This window comes from Scyliorhinus torazame, chromosome 16 (genome assembly GCF_047496885.1).
Source record: "Scyliorhinus torazame isolate Kashiwa2021f chromosome 16, sScyTor2.1, whole genome shotgun sequence".
Taxonomy (NCBI): domain Eukaryota; kingdom Metazoa; phylum Chordata; class Chondrichthyes; order Carcharhiniformes; family Scyliorhinidae; genus Scyliorhinus; species Scyliorhinus torazame.
The window spans coordinates 86,696,874-86,717,294 of record NC_092722.1 but is presented as its reverse complement, the minus strand read 5'-3'; the positions used below and the strand labels follow the sequence as shown (position 1 = coordinate 86,717,294).

Genomic DNA, 20,421 nt, shown 5'->3' with positions numbered 1-20,421 from the left:
GAGTGCAGCTAAAAGTGTGTGTGCATGATATTTACAGCATGTACATAAGACCATAAGACATAGGAGTGGAAGTAAGGCCATTCGGCCCATCGAGTCCACTCCACCATTCAATCATGGCTGATTTCAACTCCATTTACCCGCTCTCTCTCCATAGCCCTTAATTCCTCGAGAAATCAAGAATTTATCAACTTCTGTCTTAAAGACACTCAACGTCCCGGCCTCCACCGCCCTCTGTGGCAATGAATTCCACAGACCCACCACTCTCTGGGTGAAGAAATTTCTCCTCATCTCTGTTCTAAAGTGACTCCCTTTTATTCTAAGGCTGTGCCCCCGGGTCCTAGTCTCCCCTGCTAATGGAAACAACTTCCCTACATCCACCCTATCTAAGCCATTCATTATCTTGTAAGTTTCTATTAGATCTCCCCTCAACCCCCTAAACTCCAATGAATATAATCCCAGGATCCTCAGACGTTCATCGTATGTTAGGCCTACCATTCCTGGGATCATCCGTGTGAATCTCCGCTGGACCCGCTCCAGTGCCAGTATGCCCTTCCTGAGGTGTGGGGCCCAAAATTGCTCACAGTATTCTAAATGGGGCCTAACTAATGCTTTATAAAGCTTCAGAAGTACATCCCTGCTTTTATATTCCAAGCCTCTTGAGATGAATGACAACATTGCATTTGCTTTCTTAATTACGGACTCAACCTGCAAGTTTACCTTTAGAGAATCCTGGACTAGGACGCCCAAGTCCCTTTGCACTTCAGCATTATGAATTTTGTCACCGTTTAGAAAATAGTCCACGCCTCTATTCTTTTTTCCAAAGTGCAAGACCTCGCACTTGCCCACGTTGAATTTCATCAGCCATTTCTTGGACCACTCTCCTAAACTGTCTAAATCTTTCTGAAGCCTCCCCACCTCCTCCATACTACCTGCCCCTCCACCTATCTTCGTATCATCGGCAAACTTAGCCAGAATGCCCTCAGTCCCGTCATCTAGATCGTTAATATATAAAGAGAACAGCTGTGGCCCCAACACTGAACCCTGCGGGACACCACTCGTCACCGGTTGCCATTCCGAAAAAGAACCTTTTATCCCAACTCTCTGCCTTCTGCCTGACAGCCAATCGTCAATCCATGTTAGTACCTTGCCTCGAATACCATGGGCCCTTATTTTACTCAGCAGTCTCCCGTGAGGCACCTTATCGAAGGCCTTTTGGAAGTCAAGATAGATAACATCCATTGGCTCTCCTTGGTCTAACCTATTTGTTATCTCTTCAAAGATATGTGTCGTAACTATATACATGGGGCGATGTCGGGTGTGTCATGCTAATGAGATTGTACCATAACAAAACAAGAAAAAAACTTTGAAGTGTGGTCCGGTCAAACGAGATCTGGAATGATAAAACAGTGACATGTTACAATACAGTAGTTACTAAAATTTGACGTGTGAACAGTCTCATAAGTCCAGTCTAGTAGGTGTGCGACAAATTCGGGTTGACCGCCTCAAGGGTGGGTCGAGAACCACCGGCTGAGGTGCGAGCCTGGCCACGGGTGGCGATGGAAGGGGCATGGTATATGGCAGCTCCACGAAGTCACTATCAGGAACCAGTGGAGGACCCGGCGTCTGTGTAGGGTCCCGTTGCGAGCGTGGAAGGAGGCGAAGGGCTCGGCGATTGCGCCTACGCACGGATTCATCCGGCATGCGTACTAGGAATGAGCGGGGAGCCACACGTCGGAAAACTTCGGCAGGTACTGACCAGCCACCATCTGGTAGATGAATGCGGACATTGTCTCCAGGGGCCGGGGGGGGGAAGATCAGTTGCCCTTGTGTCGTACGAACTCTTCTGGCGATCGCGCTGCAGTTGCATCTTATGCAGTACCGGAGCATGGTCTGTTGTTGGTGCCAGGATGGAAGGCACAGTTGTTCTGAGGGTGCGACCCATCAGCAGCTGTGCTGGCGAGAGACCCGTGGCTAGCGGGGCCGAGCGATAGGCCAGCAGGGCGAGGTGAAAGTCCGATCCGGCAGCAGCAGCCTTGCAGAGGAGCCGCTTGGCAATGTGAATGCCCTTCTCCACCTTTCCATTGGACTGGGGATGCAGAGGGCTGGACGTCACGTGTGTGAAGCCATATGAGGCGGCAAAGGACGACCATTCATGGCTGGCAAAACAGGGCCCATTGTCCGACATGACAGTCATCGGAATGCCGTGGCGAGCAAAGGTGTCTTTGCAGGCCCTGATGACCGCAGACAACGTCAGATCATGCAGGCGTATGACTGGGTAATTGGAGAAGTAGTCCATGATGACAACATAGTCCATGCCAAGCGCGTGAAATAGGTCGACACCCACCTTCGCCCAGGGGGACGTCACCAGCTCATGGGGCAGAAGCGTCTCAGGAGGTTGCGCCGGCTGAAACCTTTGGCAGGTTGTGCAGTTGATCACCATGTTGGCAATATCGTCACTGATGCCCGGCCAGTATACTGCCACTCGAGCCCTCCGTCTGCACTTCTCGACCCCCAAGTGGCCTTTGTGTATTTGATTGAGAACCAGCTGGCGCATACTGTGCGGAATGACGATCCTGTCTAGCTAGGTCGTCCCGTACATTATAGAACTGCGGGCACTGCCCTTTGAGCCAACCTTCCGTCATGTGGCACATCACTCGCTGTAAAAGGGGGTCGGCCGCTGTCTCTCTGCGTATGCGGGCCAGACTGGAGTCGTTAGCCGGCAGATTTGCCGCTGTCAAGGCCACTTGTGCCTCGACTTGACATACGAACCCCTCCGCATCTGGTGATGTACTCACTGCTCGGGATAGGGCATCCGCCACGATGAGGTCCTTCCCTGGAGTGTAGATCAGTTGGAAATCATACCTCCTGAGTTTAAGTAGGATGCGCTGGAGGCGAGGGGTCATGTCGTTCAGGTCCTTGTTTATTATGTTGACCAGGGGGTGGTGGTCAGTTTCGACCGTGAATCGTGGAAGACCATATACATAATCGTGGAACTTGTCCAAACCAGTTAGCAAGCCCAGGCATTCTTTTTCGATTTGCACGTAGCGCTGCTCTGTGGGGGTCATAGCCCGTGATGCATAGGCAACCGGGGCCCATGACGACGTGTCATCCCTCTGCAGGAGCACTGCTCCAATGCCGGATTGGCTGGCATCAGTTGAGATTTTGGTGGGACGAGACGTGTCGAAGAACGCCAACACTGGTGCCGTGGCAAGTTTGTGTTTGAGCTTCTCCCATTCCAGCTGGTGTGTGTGTTGCCACTGGAACTCTGTGGATTTTTTTACGAGATGGCGCAGAGCCGTTGTGTGGGAGGCAAGGTTGGGAATGAATTTCCCGAGGAAGTTGACCATGCCCAGGAATCGTAGTACAGCCTTCTTGTCGGCCGGCCGCGGCATGGCTGTGATGGCGCTCACCTTGTCTGCATCCGGACGGACCCCTGACCGGGAGATGTGGTCCCCCAGGAACTTCAATTCGGTCTGGCTAAAAGCACACTTGGCTCGGTTGAGGTGCAGGCCATTTTCCCGTATGCGGGCAAAAACGCGTTGGAGACGATGTATGTGCTCCTGCGGTGTGGTGGACCAGATGATGACATCGTCCACATATACGCGCAACCCTTCGATGCCTTCCATCATCTGCTCCGAGATTCTGTGGAAGACCTCGGATGCCGAGATGATGCCAAATGGCATCCGGTTATAGCAGAATCTGCCGAAAGGGGTGTTAAAGGTGCATAGCTTTCGGCTGGAGGGGGCCAGTTGGATCTGCCAAAATCCTTTAGAAGCATCCAGTTTGGTGAATATCTTGGCTTGGGCCATCTCAGTGGTGATTTCCTCTCGTTTAGGTATGGGATAATGTTCCCGCATACTGTTATTATTTAGGTCTTTAGGGTCTATACAGATGCGGAGCTCGCCAGAGGGCTTCTTGACACACACCATGGAGCTGACCCATGGCGTGGGCTCCGTGACCCTGGATAGGACTCCTTGGTCCTGGAGATCCTGCAGCTGCAGCTTGAGGCGGTCTTTAAGTGGCGCAGGAACCCTACGAGGTGCATGAACGACCGGGATGGCGTCCGGTTTGAGGCGAATTTTGTATGTGTATGGCAGTGTTCCCATGCCTTCAAATGCCTCCTGGTTGTGAGCGAGGAGCGATTGTAGATTTGCGTTGAACTCAGCATCCGGGAAGTCAGATGTGTCGTCTGGAGAGAGAGACTGAATTCGCTGTACAAGGTGGAGAGCCTTACATGCCTGTGCGCCCAGCAGGGAGTCCTTCGATGAACCAACTATTTCAAACGGGAGTGTGGCCGTGTGCGTTTTGTGTGTCACCTGGAGCTGGCAGGATCCCATGGCCGGGATAACGTTCCCGTTGTAGTCGACCATCTTGCACCGGGATGGCTGGATAGGTGGTTTGACCTTCATGGCATGGAATGCTGAATACGCTATGAGGTTGGCGGATGCGCCAATGTCCAGGCGGAAAGTGATCTGCGATCGGTTGACCGTCAGGGTGGCACTCCATTCATCGGCCGGATTGATGGTGTTGACATGGTTCACACCAATGACCGCAACCCGGAAGGCATCTTGGTCATCTGTGTCGTTGGATTGGATGTCCTGATGTGTGGGCTGGATGGTCCTGACGTGTCTGCGAGATTGTCGGAGATGTGTAGGATCCATCGGTTGAACCGCTCGACAGTAGGCAGCGTAGTGGCCCATCTTGCCACAGCGTAGGCATTGTCGTTTTTTTGAAGGACATTGCCCTTTTAAATGTACAGCTCCACAGTTGCCGCACGTCATGACGTCACGGCGTTCGTTACGCCACTGCGCATGCACAGTTCGGTCTTGCATCGGGCGCACCTGCGCAGTGCGTCCCTCGATGTTGCCGTTGGTTTTGGCGCGCACAAGCGCGGGAGACCTCGAAAAGCGCGCAAAACGGCCGCCCTCGTCCGGGCCGCGGGCCGGGAGGTACTCGATTGCCTGGATGCGTTCCGCCTCGTGGGTGGCCTGGCTTGCTGATTCGATCGCTAGGGACCCCCTCCGTGCCGATTCGGTCGCCTGAAATTGGGCAAAGCGGCTGGTCGCATTTTCATGGAGGACACAGGCTTCCACCGCAGATGCTAAGGTCAGGCCTTTAATTTTTAGAAGCTGCTGGCGTAGGCCACTGGAGGCAACGCCAAAAACGATCTGGTCCCGGATCATGGACTCTGAGGTGGTGCCGTAACCGCAGGACTGCGCGAGTATGCGGAGGTGCGTCAGGAAGGACTGAAAGAGCTCATCCTTACCTTGCAGGCGTTGCTGAAAGATATACCTCTCAAAGCTTTCATTTACCTCAACGTTGAAGTGCTGGTCGAGCTTGAGGAGGACCGTGTCATATTTGGATTGGTTCTCGCCTTCCGCGAACACCAAGGAGTTGTGTACATCGATGGCGTGCTGACCTGCGGTAGTGAGGAGCATGGCAATCTTTGTTTTGTCCGAGGCACCCTGTTTTTCGTTGGCTCGCATGTACAGTTCAAATCGCTGCTTGAAGAGCTTCTAGTTGGTGCCCAGGTTCCCAGCGACTTGCAACTGCTGCGGTTTGTTGTTGATGTCCATGGCTCAGGATGGCAGATTTGCCGGCAGGTATCGATCCACTCACTTGGTACCATGTGGTGTTGGGTGCTCTGAGGTTCAGATGAACCAACGTTGTTTTCTTCCAACTTGCTATTTACAGATTTGTCTTGATACTCTGCACGTGGTGACTCCCTGAGTGTGTTGTTAATCAGGTCCTGTCCTTGTCCTGGTCTCTAGATGGACTGGCCACCAGGTGTTGTGTTTCTTGTCTTATACTGTCTCTGTCCTTGTCTGTGATTGGCTGTCGTGTTATGTGTGCTAATTTGTCTGTTGGTCTGTCTATCATGATGTGTGTGTTTGAATATCATGACAGCGGCCACTCCACCAAATTGGATGGATGCATCTGCATGCAGTTCTACAACGAAGGACAAAGCATATATCATCACACCGGATGAGGATGAGTCATTAATTGGCTCTTCAGCAAAAGGCGAGCCATATATCATCATATCAAGTGAGGATGAGCCACCAATTGCAGCTCAAACACAAAACGAAGAAGCAACGCCCAATGTTGGGGATATTGATCCAGCCCAGACGCCGGAGTGCGAGGGTTTGCAGATTGCCCCTCAAGTTGCAGACTTTACTGCAGCCGCACAATCATCCAGAAGTATGCTGACACTGGACGTTTCACCAGGTGATGGGCATGCAACTCGGCGTGCAGAATTAACCATGGAGCAACCAAAGCTCTTCGATCCAGTTAAGACTCCGAAATCAGCTGTTGTGGTAGAAGGGCCAGAGTCAGCCGGCACAGCAGACGATCCAAAAGCAAGTGACTATGACAAAAGCACTACAAGCAACTAGTCCCATGGCGGAGTCCGGCGGCATGACGGGTGCCACTAAAGTCAAAAAGAAAAGAAAACGCAGTCAGAGGCTCCCTCCCATGAGAAGGAAGGGGAAGGAAAGGAGAGTTGAGGATACAGTGGGTCGACCGGGTAGCACCCGCGACACTGAAGAAGAAGGCATCGGCAATGTCGCCGACAGGCAAGAAAGCCTCGAAGAAAGAAAAGGAAGCATCACATTGGAAAAATGAAAAAGTTGGTGACGCAGAGAAGACCAGCAAGAAAACCGGTCTTCCGAAAGTTAAAATGATATCGAGTAGCCAGTCAAAGTTTAGAAGACTAATGGGACAATGTCATTGTGAATATCCAATAAGCTGTGCATAAGGAACACGTTTAAAATTATCAGGCATATCATGTTGGGTAAAGCATAATTGCATTTGTACATATGACAGACTCCCCTTGGAACATAGAACATAGAAAATACAGCACAGAACAGGCCCTTCGGCCCACGATGTTGTGCCAAACTTTTGTCCTAGATTAAGAACAAATCAATCTACACCCCATCATTCTACCGTAATCCATGTACCTATCCAATAGCCGCTTGGAGGTCCCTAATGTTTCCGACTCAACTACTTCCACAGGCAGTGCATTCCATGCCCCCACTACTCTCTGGGTAAAGAACCTACCTCTGACATCCCCCCTATATATTCCACCATTCACCTTCAATTTATGTCCCCTTGTAATGGTTTGTTTCACCCGGGGAAAAAGTATCTGACTGTCTACTCTATCTATTCCCCTGATCATCTTATAAACCTCTATCAAGTCGCCCCTCATCCTTCTCCGTTCTAATGAGAAAAGGCCTAGCACCCTCAACCTTTCCTCGTAAGACCTACTCTCCATTCCAGGCAACATCCTGGTAAATCTCCTTTGCACCTTTTCCAAAGCTTCCACATCCTTCCTAGAATGAGGCGACCAGAACTGCTTACAGTACTCCAAATGTGGCCGTACCAAGGTTTTGTACAGCTGCATGATCACCTCACGGCTCTTAAATTCAATGCCTCTGTTAATGAACGCTGGCACACCATAGGCCTTCTTCACAGCTCTAGTCACTTGAGTGGCAACTTTCAAAGATCTATGAACACGGGCAGCACGGTAGCATGGTGGTTAGCACAATTGCTTCACAGCTCCAGGGTCCCAGGTTTGATTCCCGGCTTGAGTAACTATCTGTGCAGAGTCTGCACGTTCTCCCCGTGTGTGCGTGGGTTTCCTCCGGGTGCCCTGGTTTCCTCCAACAGTCCAAAGATGTGAAGGTTATGTGGATTGGCCGTGATAAATTGCCCTTAGTGTCCAAAATTGCCCTTAGTGTTGGGTGGGGTTACTGGGTTATGGGGATAGGGTGGAGATGTGGGCTTGGGTAGGGTGCTCTTTCAAAGAGCTGGTGGTCTCCCTTACCTCGAACATTCTGCAGGAGGAACATTCCACTGCCCTAGCTGCCATCACCTCTACTTAGTCTCCCAGTAAAAAAGAAACAAAAAGTAAATAGCTTACCTGCTCACAGCACTGAGTCTTTTTTTTTAGGTTAGAGGAGGAGGGAGGGTGGGAGACACTACACGTGTAGTGTCTCGGGTTTCCACACCGTTCAAATTTATTGGGTAATACAAACCTTCCCAGGTCTCCCCACGGCCGACGTCCGGTTTCCTGCTGCTCTGACAAAAAGAAAAGCTCCGAAAAAGTAAGTTAAAAAAATCAAAAACTCAGCTTACCTTCCAGCTCTCCCCTCCAAAAATCGCTCCCCTCTCTGCCCGCTCCGCTGGAAGAATGTCTCATTTGCATATCTCTCTCACTCCCACTGATTCCCCAAATACCTCACTCCCAACTCCTAACCATATCCCTTACTCGCCAACATCTCCCCACATCTATCACTCCCACAATATCCTTATATCCCTCACTCTCCACTGTCTCCCCATGTCCCTAATTTCCACCGTCTCCCCGTTTCCCTCACTCCCACTGTTTCACCTTGTGCCTCATTCCCACAGACTCCCCTTATGCCTCATTCCCACTGCCTAACCATATCCCTCACGGGACTTTCGGTGGCGGCTATGAAGGAGTAGGTCGCACATTTGGGTGCTCCCGCTCGGGTCGGACCTTTGGACCTTTCCCCCCGATTATTTGTCGGATTTCATTTGTAAAATTGATGGTGGATGCAATTGTGAAGAGGAATCCTACTTCAGTGCATGGAGAGGCGGACCAGGAGTGCTCGCAAAGGAAGAAATAGGCGAACAGAGAAGGCTTGGGCTGAGGCTGCAGCGGGAGAAAGCATGGCGGATGACCGGGGTCCTGGCTTGTCGACCCAGCGGTCAACGGAGCAGCTAATACAGTTCATACAGGAGGGCTTCGCCAAGCAGAAACAGGAATGCTTGGACCCGATTAAGGAATCGAGTGCGCGGCTGGAACTTAGACTGGATGCTCAGGATCAGGCGATCCAGAAAGTGGAGAAGGCACAGACTGAGCAGGAGGAACACCAAGCTGCAGTGGAGTTGGAGGTGGGGATGCTGAAAGACCAACAGAAAAGGCTCCAGGAGAAGGTGGAGGATCTAAAGAATAGTTCCCGCCGGCAGAACGTGAGAATTGTTGGTCTCCCGGAGGGATCTGAATGGTTCAGAGCTACCTTTGGCCCACAGCTAGATCAGGAAGATGGCCCCGATTGGCAGGAACTTAATGAAATGGCCCATCGATATGTAAACAAAACAGAAAGTCAAAATAGAGCCCCCCAGGCCCCGAAAAGGAAAGCACCCGCACCACTGACTGCACAGGCAGCACCCAACCCTATGAATCCCATCACCACGCAGCGTAGAGTAACAACAGAAGACCAACCCGATTTTGTGGACACCACCCCACTAACCATCACCCAGTTAAGGGATGCCCGCGATTAAAGAGAAACTTTTCACCCCACATCAGACGCACACCACTTCTTTGAGCGAGTTAGGCAACAGACCGTTATGTACGGTCTGGATGAGCAGGAAGAGGTAAAGCTCATTGTAATGAGCCTTGACCCGTCTGTTAGTTCAGCCCTTCCCGACCCACAAAATGTAGGAGGAGGTAGCCTCCAAGATATGAAAACAGCCATTCTAGATGCAATTGGCTACAATAGAGGAGATTCAGTAGAAGGACTCAACCGGTGCAGACAGAAAAAGGGAGAGCATCCAACAGCATTTGCTGGACGCCTCTGGATCCACTTCACCGCAGTATTCGGTGATTTAACACGCGCCCATTTGTCTGCAGACAATACGGCCAAATGGACCCGTATTCTAGTCTCCCACGCCACGGAGGCAGGACAAAAGGCATGTGTGAATTACGACCCCTCAAACCCGGCACACAATGAAGTGTGGGTACTGAAGAGATTATCTAGAGCTTGGGAACAATCCCTACAGAAAACGACAGAGCAGGAGAGAGTAGACGCCAACATGAATCCAATAAGGACACACCAAGACTCCGCATGGGTAAATGGAGGTAGAAGTAACACGCAGCACCCTAAAGCACAGGATGCTACAATTGCGGACAGAAGGGACATTACGCACAAGAATACCAAGCCCCCACGAAACAGCAATGGAATCAGCCCACAAACGCACCACCTAGGAACAATGCCAGACCTATCCACAGCGTTAGCGCCTGTGCAAATAATTTGGCCATAAATGGCACTAATTGACGGTGTTTGGACTCCCCAACTTGGGTCTGCAACACACTTTGGGACAAGTCCGGAAGACCGGTAGTTGCAGGCACAGTCCGGGGACACCCAGTATAGTTCCTTTGGGACACAGGAGGGTCCCGAATCATGTTAAACTCCTCCACGATGTACCAGCGAGATATATGGCCCACTACAGACACCATCACTCTTAGTGGCTTTACAGGACACTTCCAGGAGGGACACATTACAGTCCCTGTGGATATCCAGATCGGTAACATTAAAACTAAACACTCAGTTGTTTTGGTAGATTTACCCGAGGAAGCAGAACACATCTTGGGAATAGATTTTATGAGCTCACACAACCTTTCTTTCGATCCTGCAAATAAATGTGTGTGGAAAATGGCTAGAGCAGCACGAGCCCCCACCATGCTCACAGTAGGAGACTACGCACACAGGATTAGCTCAGTGGGAGATCCACCATCTCCCCATATCCCTTAGTCTCACCGTCTCCCCGTATCCCTCAGTCTCACCATCTCCCCTAACCCCCAGTCTCACCATCTCCCCGTATCCCTCAGCCCCACCATCTCCCCGTATCACTCAGTCTCACCATCTCCCCGTATCCCTCAGTCCCACCATCTCCCCGTATCTCTCAGTCCCACCATCTCTTCGTATCCCTCAGTCGTACCATCTCCCCATATCCCTCAGTCTCACCATCTCTCCGTAACCCTAGTCCCACTATCTTGCCGTATTCCTTAGTCTTACCATCTCCCCGTATCCCTCAGTCACACCATTTCCCATCCCTCAGTCTCACCATCTGCCCATATCTCTCAGCCCCACCATCTCCCTGTATCCCTCAGTGCCACCGTCTCTCCGTATCCCTCAGTCTCACCGTCTGCCCGTATCCCTCAGTCCCACCATCTCCCCGTATCCCTCAGTCTCACCATCTCCCCGTATCCCTCAGTCTCACCATCTCCCCATATCCCTCAGCTTCACCATCTCCCCGTATCCCTCAGTCTCACCATCTCCCCGTATCCTCAGTCCCACCATCTCCCCATATCCCTCAGTCTCACCATCTCCCCATATCCCTCAGGCTCACCATCTCCCCGTATCCCCCAGTCTCACCATCTCCCCGTATCCCTCAGTCCCACCATCTCCTCGTATCCCTCAGTCCCACCATCTCCTCGTATCCCTCAGTCTCACCATCTCCCCGTATCCCTCAGTCCCACCATCTCCCCGTATCCCTCAGTCCCACCATCTTCCCGTATCCCTCAGTCCCACCATCTCCCCATATCCCTCAGTCCCACCATCTCCCCGTATCCCTCAGTCTCACCATCTCCCCGTATCCCTCAGTCCCACCATCTCCCCATTTCCCTCAGGCTCACCATCTCCCCATATCCCTCAGTCTCACCATCTCCCCATATCCCTCAGGCTCACCATCTCCCCGTATCCCTCAGGCTCACCATCTCCCCGTATCCCTCAGTCTCACCATCTCCCCATATCCCTCAGGCTCACCATCTCCCCGTATCCCCCAGTCTCACCATCTCCCCGTATCCCTCAGTCCCACCATCTCCTCGTATCCCTCAGTCCCACCATCTCCTCGTATCCCTCAGCCCCACCATCTCACCGTATCCCTCAGTCTCACCATCTCCCCGTATCCCTAGTCCCACCATCTCGCCATATTCCTCAGTCTCACCATCTCCCCGTATCTCTCTCTCCCACCGTCTCTCCGTATCCCTCAGTCTCACCATCTGCCCGTATCCCTCAGCCCCACCATCTCCCTGTATCCCTCAGTCCCACCATCTCCCTGTATCCCTCAGTCTCACCATCTCCCCGTATCCCTCAGTCCCACCATCACCCCGTATCCCTCAGTCTCACCATCTCCCTTATCCCTCAGTCCCACCATCTCCCTGTATCCCTCAGTCCCACCACCTCCCCGTATCCCTCAGTCCCACAATCTCCCCGTATCCCTCAGTCCCACCATCTCCCCGTATCCCTCAGTCCCACCATCTCCCCATTTCCCTCAGGCTCACCATCTCCCCATATCCCTCAGTCTCACCATCTCCCCATATCCCTCAGGCTCACCATCTCCCCGTATCCCTCAGGCTCACCATCTCCCCGTATCCCTCAGTCTCACCATCTCCCCATATCCCTCAGGCTCACCATCTCCCCGTATCCCCCAGTCTCACCATCTCCCCGTATCCCTCAGTCCCACCATCTCCTCGTATCCCTCAGTCCCACCATCTCCTCGTATCCCTCAGCCCCACCATCTCACCGTATCCCTCAGTCTCACCATCTCCCCGTATCCCTAGTCCCACCATCTCGCCATATTCCTCAGTCTCACCATCTCCCCGTATCTCTCTCTCCCACCGTCTCTCCGTATCCCTCAGTCTCACCATCTGCCCGTATCCCTCAGCCCCACCATCTCCCTGTATCCCTCAGTCCCACCATCTCCCTGTATCCCTCAGTCTCACCATCTCCCCGTATCCCTCAGTCCCACCATCACCCCGTATCCCTCAGTCTCACCATCTCCCTTATCCCTCAGTCCCACCATCTCCCTGTATCCCTCAGTCCCACCACCTCCCCGTATCCCTCAGTCCCACAATCTCCCCGTATCCCTCAGTCCCACCATCTCCCCGTATCCCTCAGTCTCACCATCTCCCCGTATCCCTCAGTCCCACCATCTCCCCGTATCCCTCAGTCTCACCATCTCCCCTAACCCCCAGTCTCACCATCTCCCCATATCCCTCAGCCCCACCATCTCCCATATCACTCAGTCTCACCATCTCCCTGTATCCCTCAGTCCCACCATCTCCTCGTATCCCTCAGTCCCACCATCTCCTCGTATCCCTCAGTCTCACCATCTCCCCGTATCCCTAGTCCCACCATCTCGCCATATTCCTCAGTCTCACCATCTCCCCGTATCCCTCTCTCCCACCGTCTCTCCGTATCCCTCAGTCTCACCGTCTGCCCGTATCCCTCAGTCCCACCATCTCCCTGTATCCCTCAGTCCCACCATCTCCCTGTATCCCTCAGTCTCACCATCTCCCCATATCCCTCAGTCTCACCATCTCCCCGTATCCCTCAGTCTCACCAACTCCCCGTATCCCTCAGTCTCACCATCTCCCCGTATCCCTCAGTCTCACCAACTCCCCGTATCATAAGAACATAAGAACTAGGAGCAGGAGTAGGCCATCTGGCCCCTCGAGCCTGCTCCGCCATTTAATGAAATCATGGCTGATCTTTGTGGACTCAGCTCCACTCTCCGGCCCGTACACCATATCCCCGAATCCTTTTATTCTTTAGAAAGGTATCTATCTTTTTCTTAAAAACGTTTAAAGAAGGAGCCTCAACTGCTTCACTGGCCAAGGAATTCCAGAGATTCACAATCCTTTGGGTGAAGAAGTTCCTCCTACACTCCGTCCTAAATCTACTTCCCCTTATTTTGAGGCTATGCCCCCTAGTTCTGCTTTCACCCGCCAGTGGAAACAACCTGCCCACATCTATCCTATCTATTCCCTTCATAATTTTATATGTTTCAATAAGATCCCCCCGCATCCTTCTAAACTCCAATGAGTACAGTCCCAGTCTACTCAACCTCTCGTCATAATCTAATCCCCTCAACTCTGGGATCAACCTAGTGAATCTCCTCTGCACTCCCTCCAGTGCCAATATGTCCTTTCTCAGGTAAGGAGACCAAAACGGTAGCATTGTGGATCGGAGGCAGCACGGGGGCACGGGGGCAATGGGGGCAGCATGGTAGCATTGTGGATAGCACAATTGCTTCACAGCTCCAGGGTTCCAGGTTCGATTCCGGCTTGGTTCACTGCCTGAGCGGAGTCTGCACATCCTCCCCGTGTGTGCGTGGGATTCCTCCGGGTGCTCCGGTTTCCTCCCACAGTCCAAAGATGTGCAGGTTAGGTGGATTGGCCATGATAAATTGCCCTTAGTGTCCAAAATTGCCCTTAGTGTTGAGTGGGGTTACTGGGTTATGGGGATAGGGTGGAGGTGTTGACCTTGGGTAGGGTGTTCTTTCCAAGAGCCGGTGCAGACTCGATGGGCTGAATGGCCTCCTTCTGCACTGTAAATTCTATGATAATCTATGAAAACTGAACACAATACTCCAGATGCGGCCTCACCAACACCCTATACAATTGCAGTAAAACCTCACTAGTCTTGAACTCCATCCCTCTAGCAACGAAAGACAAATCTCAATTAGCATTCTTAATCACCTGTTGCACCTGCACACCAACTTTTTGCGACTCGTGCACCAGCACACCCAGGTCCCTCTGCACAGCAGCATGTTTTAACATCTTACCGTTTAAATAATAATCCATTCTGCTGTTATTCCTCCCAAAATGGATAGCCTCACACTTGGCAACATTGAATTCCATCTGCCAGACCCTAGCCCATTCACCTAACCTATCCAAATCCCTCTGCAGACTCCCGGTATCCTCTGCACGTTTTGCTTTACCACTCATCTTAGTGTCGTCTGCAAACTTTGACACATTGCACTTGGTCCCCAACTCCAAATCGTCTATGTAAATTGTGAACAACTGCGGGCCCAACACTGATCCTTGAGGGACCCCACTAGTTACAGGTTGCCAACCAGAGAAACACCCATTTATCCTCACTCTCTGCTTTCTGTTAGTTAACCAATCCTCTACCCATGCTACCACTTTACCCTCAATGCCATGCATCTTTAGTTTATGCAGCAACCTTTTGTGTGGCACCTTGTCAAAAGCTTTCTGGAAATCCAGATATACCACATCTATTGGCTCCTCGTTATCTACTGCACTGGTAACATCCTCAAAAAATTCTACCAAATTAGTCAGACACGACCTACCCTTTGTGAACCCATGCTGCGTCTGCCCAATGGGACAATTTCCCTCCAGGTGCCCCGCTATTTCCTCCTTAATGATAGATTCCAGCATTTTCCCTTCAACCGAAGTTAAACTTACCGGCCTATAATTACCCGCTTTCTGCCGACCTCCTTTTTTAAACAGTGGTGTCACGTTTGCTACTTTCCAATCCTCTGGGACCACCCCAGAGTCTAGTGAATTTTGATAAATTATCACTAGTGCGTTTACAATATCCCTAGCCATCTCTTTTAACACTCTGGGATGCATCCCATCAGGGCCAGGAGACTTGTCTACCTTTAGCCCCATGAGCTTGCCCAATACTGCCTCCTTCGTGATTACAATCATCTTAAGGTCCTCACCTATCATATCTTTATTTCCATCAGTCACTGGCATGTTATTTGTGTCTTCCACTGTGAAGACTGACCCAAAAAAACCTGTTCAGATCCTCAGCCATTTCCCCGTCTCCTATTATTAAATCTCCCTTCTCATCTTCCAAAGGACCAATATTTACCTTAGCCACTCTTTTTTGTCTTATATATTTGTAGAAGCTTTTACTATCTGCTTTTATGTTCTGAGCCAGTTTACTTTCATAGTCCACCTTACTCTTCTTTACAGCTTTTTTAGTAGCTTTCTGTTGACCCCTAAAGACTTCCCAGACCTCTAGTCTCCCACTAATTTTTGCCACTTTGTATGTTTTTTCCTTCAATTTGATACTCTCCCTCACCTCCTTAGATATCCACGGTCGATTTTTCCCCTTTCTACCGTCTTTCATTTTTGTCGGTATGAACCTTTTCTGAACACTGTGAAAGATCGCTCGGAAGGTTCTCCACTGTTCCTCAACTGCTTCACCATGAAGTCTTTGCTCCCAGTCTACCTTAGCTAGTTCTTCTCTCATCCCATTGTAATCGCCTTTGTTTAAGCACCAAACACTAGTGTTTGATTTTACCTTGTCATCCTCCAACTGTATTTTAAATTCCACCATATTATGGTCGCTCCTTCCAAGAGGATCCCGAACAATGAGATCATTAATCAATCCTGCCTCATTACACAGGACCAGATCTAGGACCGCTTGTTCCCTTGTAGGTTCCATTACATACTGTTCCAGGAAATTATTCCGGACACATTCTATAAACTCCTCCTCAAGGCTGCCTTTACCTTCCTGGTTAAACCAATCGACATGCAGATTAAAATCTCCCATGATAACCGCTGTACCATTTCTACATGCATCCGTTATTTCTTTGCTTATTGCCTGCCCTACCATCCTGTTACTATTTGGTGGCCGAAAGACTACTCCTATCAGTGACCTTTTCGCCTTACTATTCCTGATTTCCATCCAAATTGATTCAACCTTGTCCTCCATAGCACCAACATCATCCCTTACTATTGCCCGGATGCCATCCTTAAACAACAAAGCTACACCACCGCCCTTACCGTCCATTCTATCCTTTCGTATAGTCTGATACCTTTGGATATTTAACTCCCAGTCGTGACCATCTTTTAACCATGTTTCAATAATGGCCACTAAATCATAGTCATTCACGATGATTTGCGCCATCAACTCATTTACCTTATTTCGTATACTACGAGCATTCAGGTAAAGTACACTTATGCTGTTTTTTATGTCTTTGTTATGAATCCTAACACCTTGATCAGTAACTTTTCGCAAATTATTTTTCCTCTTACCCTTTCTCCTAATTTTCCTTGTCTTGGAACCCATATCTCAGTCCCACCATCTCCCCTAACCCCAGACTCACCATCTCCCCGTATCCCTCAGCCCCACCATCTCTCCGTATCACTCAGTCTCACCATCTCCCCGTATCCCTCAGTCCCACCATCTCCCCGTATCCCTCAGTCCCACCATCTCCCCGTATCCCTCAGTCCCACCATCTCCCCGTATCCCTCAGTCTCACCATCTCCACGTATCCCTCAGTCTCACCATCTCCCCGTATCCCTCAGTCTCCCCATATCCCCGTATCCCTCAGTCCTACCATCTCCCCTGTGCCTCAGTCTCACCATCTCCCCGTATCCCTCAGTCTCACCATCTCCTCGTATCCCTCAGTCCGACCATCTCCCCGTATCCCTCAGTCTCACCATCTCCCGTATCCCTCAGTCCCACCATCTCCCCGTATCCCTAGTCCCACCATCTCCTCTATCGCTCAGTCTCACCATCTCCCCGTATCCCTCAGTCCCACCATCTCCCTGTATCCCTCAGTCCTACCATCTCCCCGTATCCCTAGTCCCACCATCTCGCCATATCCCTCAGTCTCACCATCTCCCCTATCCCTCAGTCCCACCATCTCCCCGTATCCCTCAGTCCCACCATCTTCCCGTATCCCTCAGTCCTACCATATCCCCCGTATCCCTCAGTCTCCCCATATCCCCGTTTCCCTCATTCTCACCATCTCCCCGTATCCCTCAGTCCCACCATCTCCCCGTATTCCTCAGTCTCACCATCTCCCCGTATCCCTCAGTCCCACCATCTCCCCCGTATCCTTCAGTCCCACCATCTCCCCGTATCTCTCAGTCTCACCATCTCCCCGTATCCCTCAGTCCCACCATCTCCCCGTATCCCTCAGTCTCACTATCTCCCCTAACCCACAGTCTCACCATCTCCCCCGTATTCCTCAGTCCTACCATCTCCCCGTATCCCTCAGTCCCACCATCACCCCGTATCTCTCAGTCTCACCATCTCCCCGTATCCCTCAGTCCTACCATCTCCCCGTATCCCTCAGACCCACCATCTCCCCATATCCCTCAGTCAACCATCTCCCCATATCCCTCAGTCCCACCATCTCCCCGTATCCCTCAGCCCCACCATCTCCCCGTATCCTCAGTCCCACCATCTCCCCGTATCCCTCAGTCTCACCATCTCCCCGTATCCTTCAGTCTCACCAGCTCCCCGTATCCCTCAGTCCCACCAACTCCCCCGTATCCCTCAGTCCCACCATCTCCTCATATCCCTCAGTCAACCATCTCCCCACATCCCTCGGTCCCACCATCTCCCCGTACCCCTCAGTCCCACCATCTCCTAGTATCCCCCATCGCACCATCTCCCGATATCCCTCAGTCCCATCTCCCCTATCCCTCAGTCCCACCATCTCCCCTATCCCTCAGTCCCACCATCATCCCGTATCTCTCACTCCCACCGTCTACCCGTATCTCTCACTCCCACCGTCTCCCCGTATCCCTCACTCCCACCGTCTCCCCGTATCCCTCACTCCCACCGTCTCCCCGTATCCCTCACTCCCACCGTCTCCCCGTATCCCTCACTCCCACCGTCTCCCCGTATCCCTCACTCCCACCGTCTCCCCGTATCCCTCACTCCCACCCCCTCCCCGTATCCCTCATTCCCACCATCTCCCCGATTCCCTCACTCCCACCGTCTCCCCGTATCCCTCACTCCCACCGCCTCCCCGTATCCCTCACTCCCACCGTCTCCCCGTATCCCTCACTCCCACGGTCTACCCGTATCTCTCACTCCCACCGTCTCCCCGTATCCCTCACTCCCACCGTCTCCCCGTATCCCTCACTCCCACCGTCTCCCCGTATCCCTCACTCCCACCGTCTCCCCGGATCCCTCACTCCCACCGCCTCCCTGTGTCCCTCACTCCCACCGTCTCCCCGTACCCCTCACTCCCACCATCTCCCCGTACCCCTCACTCCCACCGTCTCCCCGTATCCCTCACTCCCACCGGCTCCCCATATCCCTCACTCCCACCGCCTCCCCATATCCCTCTCTCCCACCGTCTCCCCGTATTCGAACGTACCATGTACACATGATATTTTTGGTCAAACGCGGGTAGTTTTCCAATCTGGCAGCTATAGAATGTTTGGAGCGTGGGTATGGTGAACTGCAAGAGAAGAAAAATAATTTTGATTAGGATTTAAACCCACAAGAAACCCATTGAGAACCCCCTGAGATTCCCAGTACCGAGGGAGTGCCACACTGCAGAGAGTCAGTACTGAGGGAGTGCCGCACTGTCATAGGGTCAGTACTGAGGGAATGCCGCACTGCCAGAGGGTCAGTACTGAGGGAGTGCCGCACTGTCAGAGGGTCAGTACTGAGGGAGTGCCACACTGTCAGAGGGTCAGTACCGAGGGAGTGCCACACTGTCAGAGGGTCAGTACCGAGGGAGTGCCACACTGCTGGAGGGTCAGTACTGAGGGAGTGTCGCACTGTCAGAGGGTCAGTACTGAGGGAGTGCCGCACTGTCAGAGGGTCAGTACTGAGGGAGAGCTGCACTGTCAGAGGGTCAGTACTGAGGGAGTGCTGCACTGTCAGAGGGTCAGTACTGAGGGAGCGCCGCACTGTTGGAGGGTCAGTACAGAGGGAGTGCCGCAATGTCAGATGGTCAGTACCGAGGGAGTTCCGCCCTGTCCAAGGGTCCGTACTGAGGGAGAGCCGCACTGTCGGTGAGTCAGTACCAAGAGAGTGCCGCACTGTTGGAGAGCTAGTACTGAGGGAGTGCCGCACTGCCAGATGATCAGCACTGAGGGAGTGCCGCACTGTCGGAGGGTCAGTACTGAGGGAATGCCGCACTGTCGGAGGGTCAGTACCGAGGGAGTGCCGCACTGTCGGAGGGACAGTAGGGAGGGAGTGCGGCACTGTCAGATGGTCAGTACCGAGGGAGTGCCGCACTGTCTGAGGGTCAGTACCGAGGGAGTGCCGCACTGTCAGAGGGTCAGTAGGGAGGGAATGCTGCACTGTCAGAGGGTCAGTACTGAAGGAGTGTCGCACTGTCGGAGAGTCAGTAGGGAGGGAGTGCCGCACTGTCAGACGGTCAGTACCGAGGGAGTGCCGCACTGTCTGAGGGTCAGTACCGAGGGAGTGCCGCACTGTCCGAGGGTCAGTAGGGAGGGAATGCTGCACTGTCAGAGGGTCAGTACTGAAGGAGTGTCGCACTGTCGGAGAGTCAGTAGGGAGGGAGTGCCGCACTGTCAGATGGTCAGTACCGAGGGAGTGCCGCACTGTCTGAGGGTCAGTACCGAGGGAGTGCGGCACTGTCGGAGGGTCAGTAGGGAGGGAGTGCCGCACTGTCTGAGGGTCAGTACCAAGGGAGTGCCGCACTGTCGGAGGGTCAGTAGCGAGGGAGTGCCGCACTGTCAGAGGGTGATTACCGAGGGAATGCTGCACTGTCGGCGGGTCAGTACCGAGGGAGTGCCGCACTGTCCGAGGGTCAGTAGGGAGGGAATGCTGCACTGTCAGAGGATCAGTACTGAGGGAGTGCCGCACTGTCAGAGGGTCAGTACCGATGGTGTGCAGCACTGTCTGAGGGTCAGTACCGAGGGAGTGCCGCATTGTCGGAGGATTCAGTAGCAAGGGAGTGCGGCACTGTCAGAGGGTCAGTACCGAGGTAATGCCGCACTGTCGGAGGGTCAGTAGGGAGGGAGTGCAGCACTGTCAGAGGGTCAGTACTGAGGGAGTGTCGCACTGTATGAGAGTCAGTAGGGAGGGAGTGCCTCACTGTCAGAGGGTCAGTAGGGAGGGGGTGCCGCACTGTCTGAGG

General features: G+C 52.5%; 1 protein-coding gene across 1 annotated transcript in view; it reads right to left on the bottom strand.

Annotated features, from left to right (window-relative positions):
- Positions 1-20,421, bottom strand: part of LOC140392927 (putative DBH-like monooxygenase protein 2) — a 108,781-nt gene that overhangs the window by 76,045 nt on the left and 12,315 nt on the right. The window contains exon 4 of the mRNA XM_072478708.1: positions 18,682-18,765. Coding sequence (XP_072334809.1) covers positions 18,682-18,765 — 84 coding nt within the window. The remainder of the gene's footprint in view (positions 1-18,681; positions 18,766-20,421) is intronic.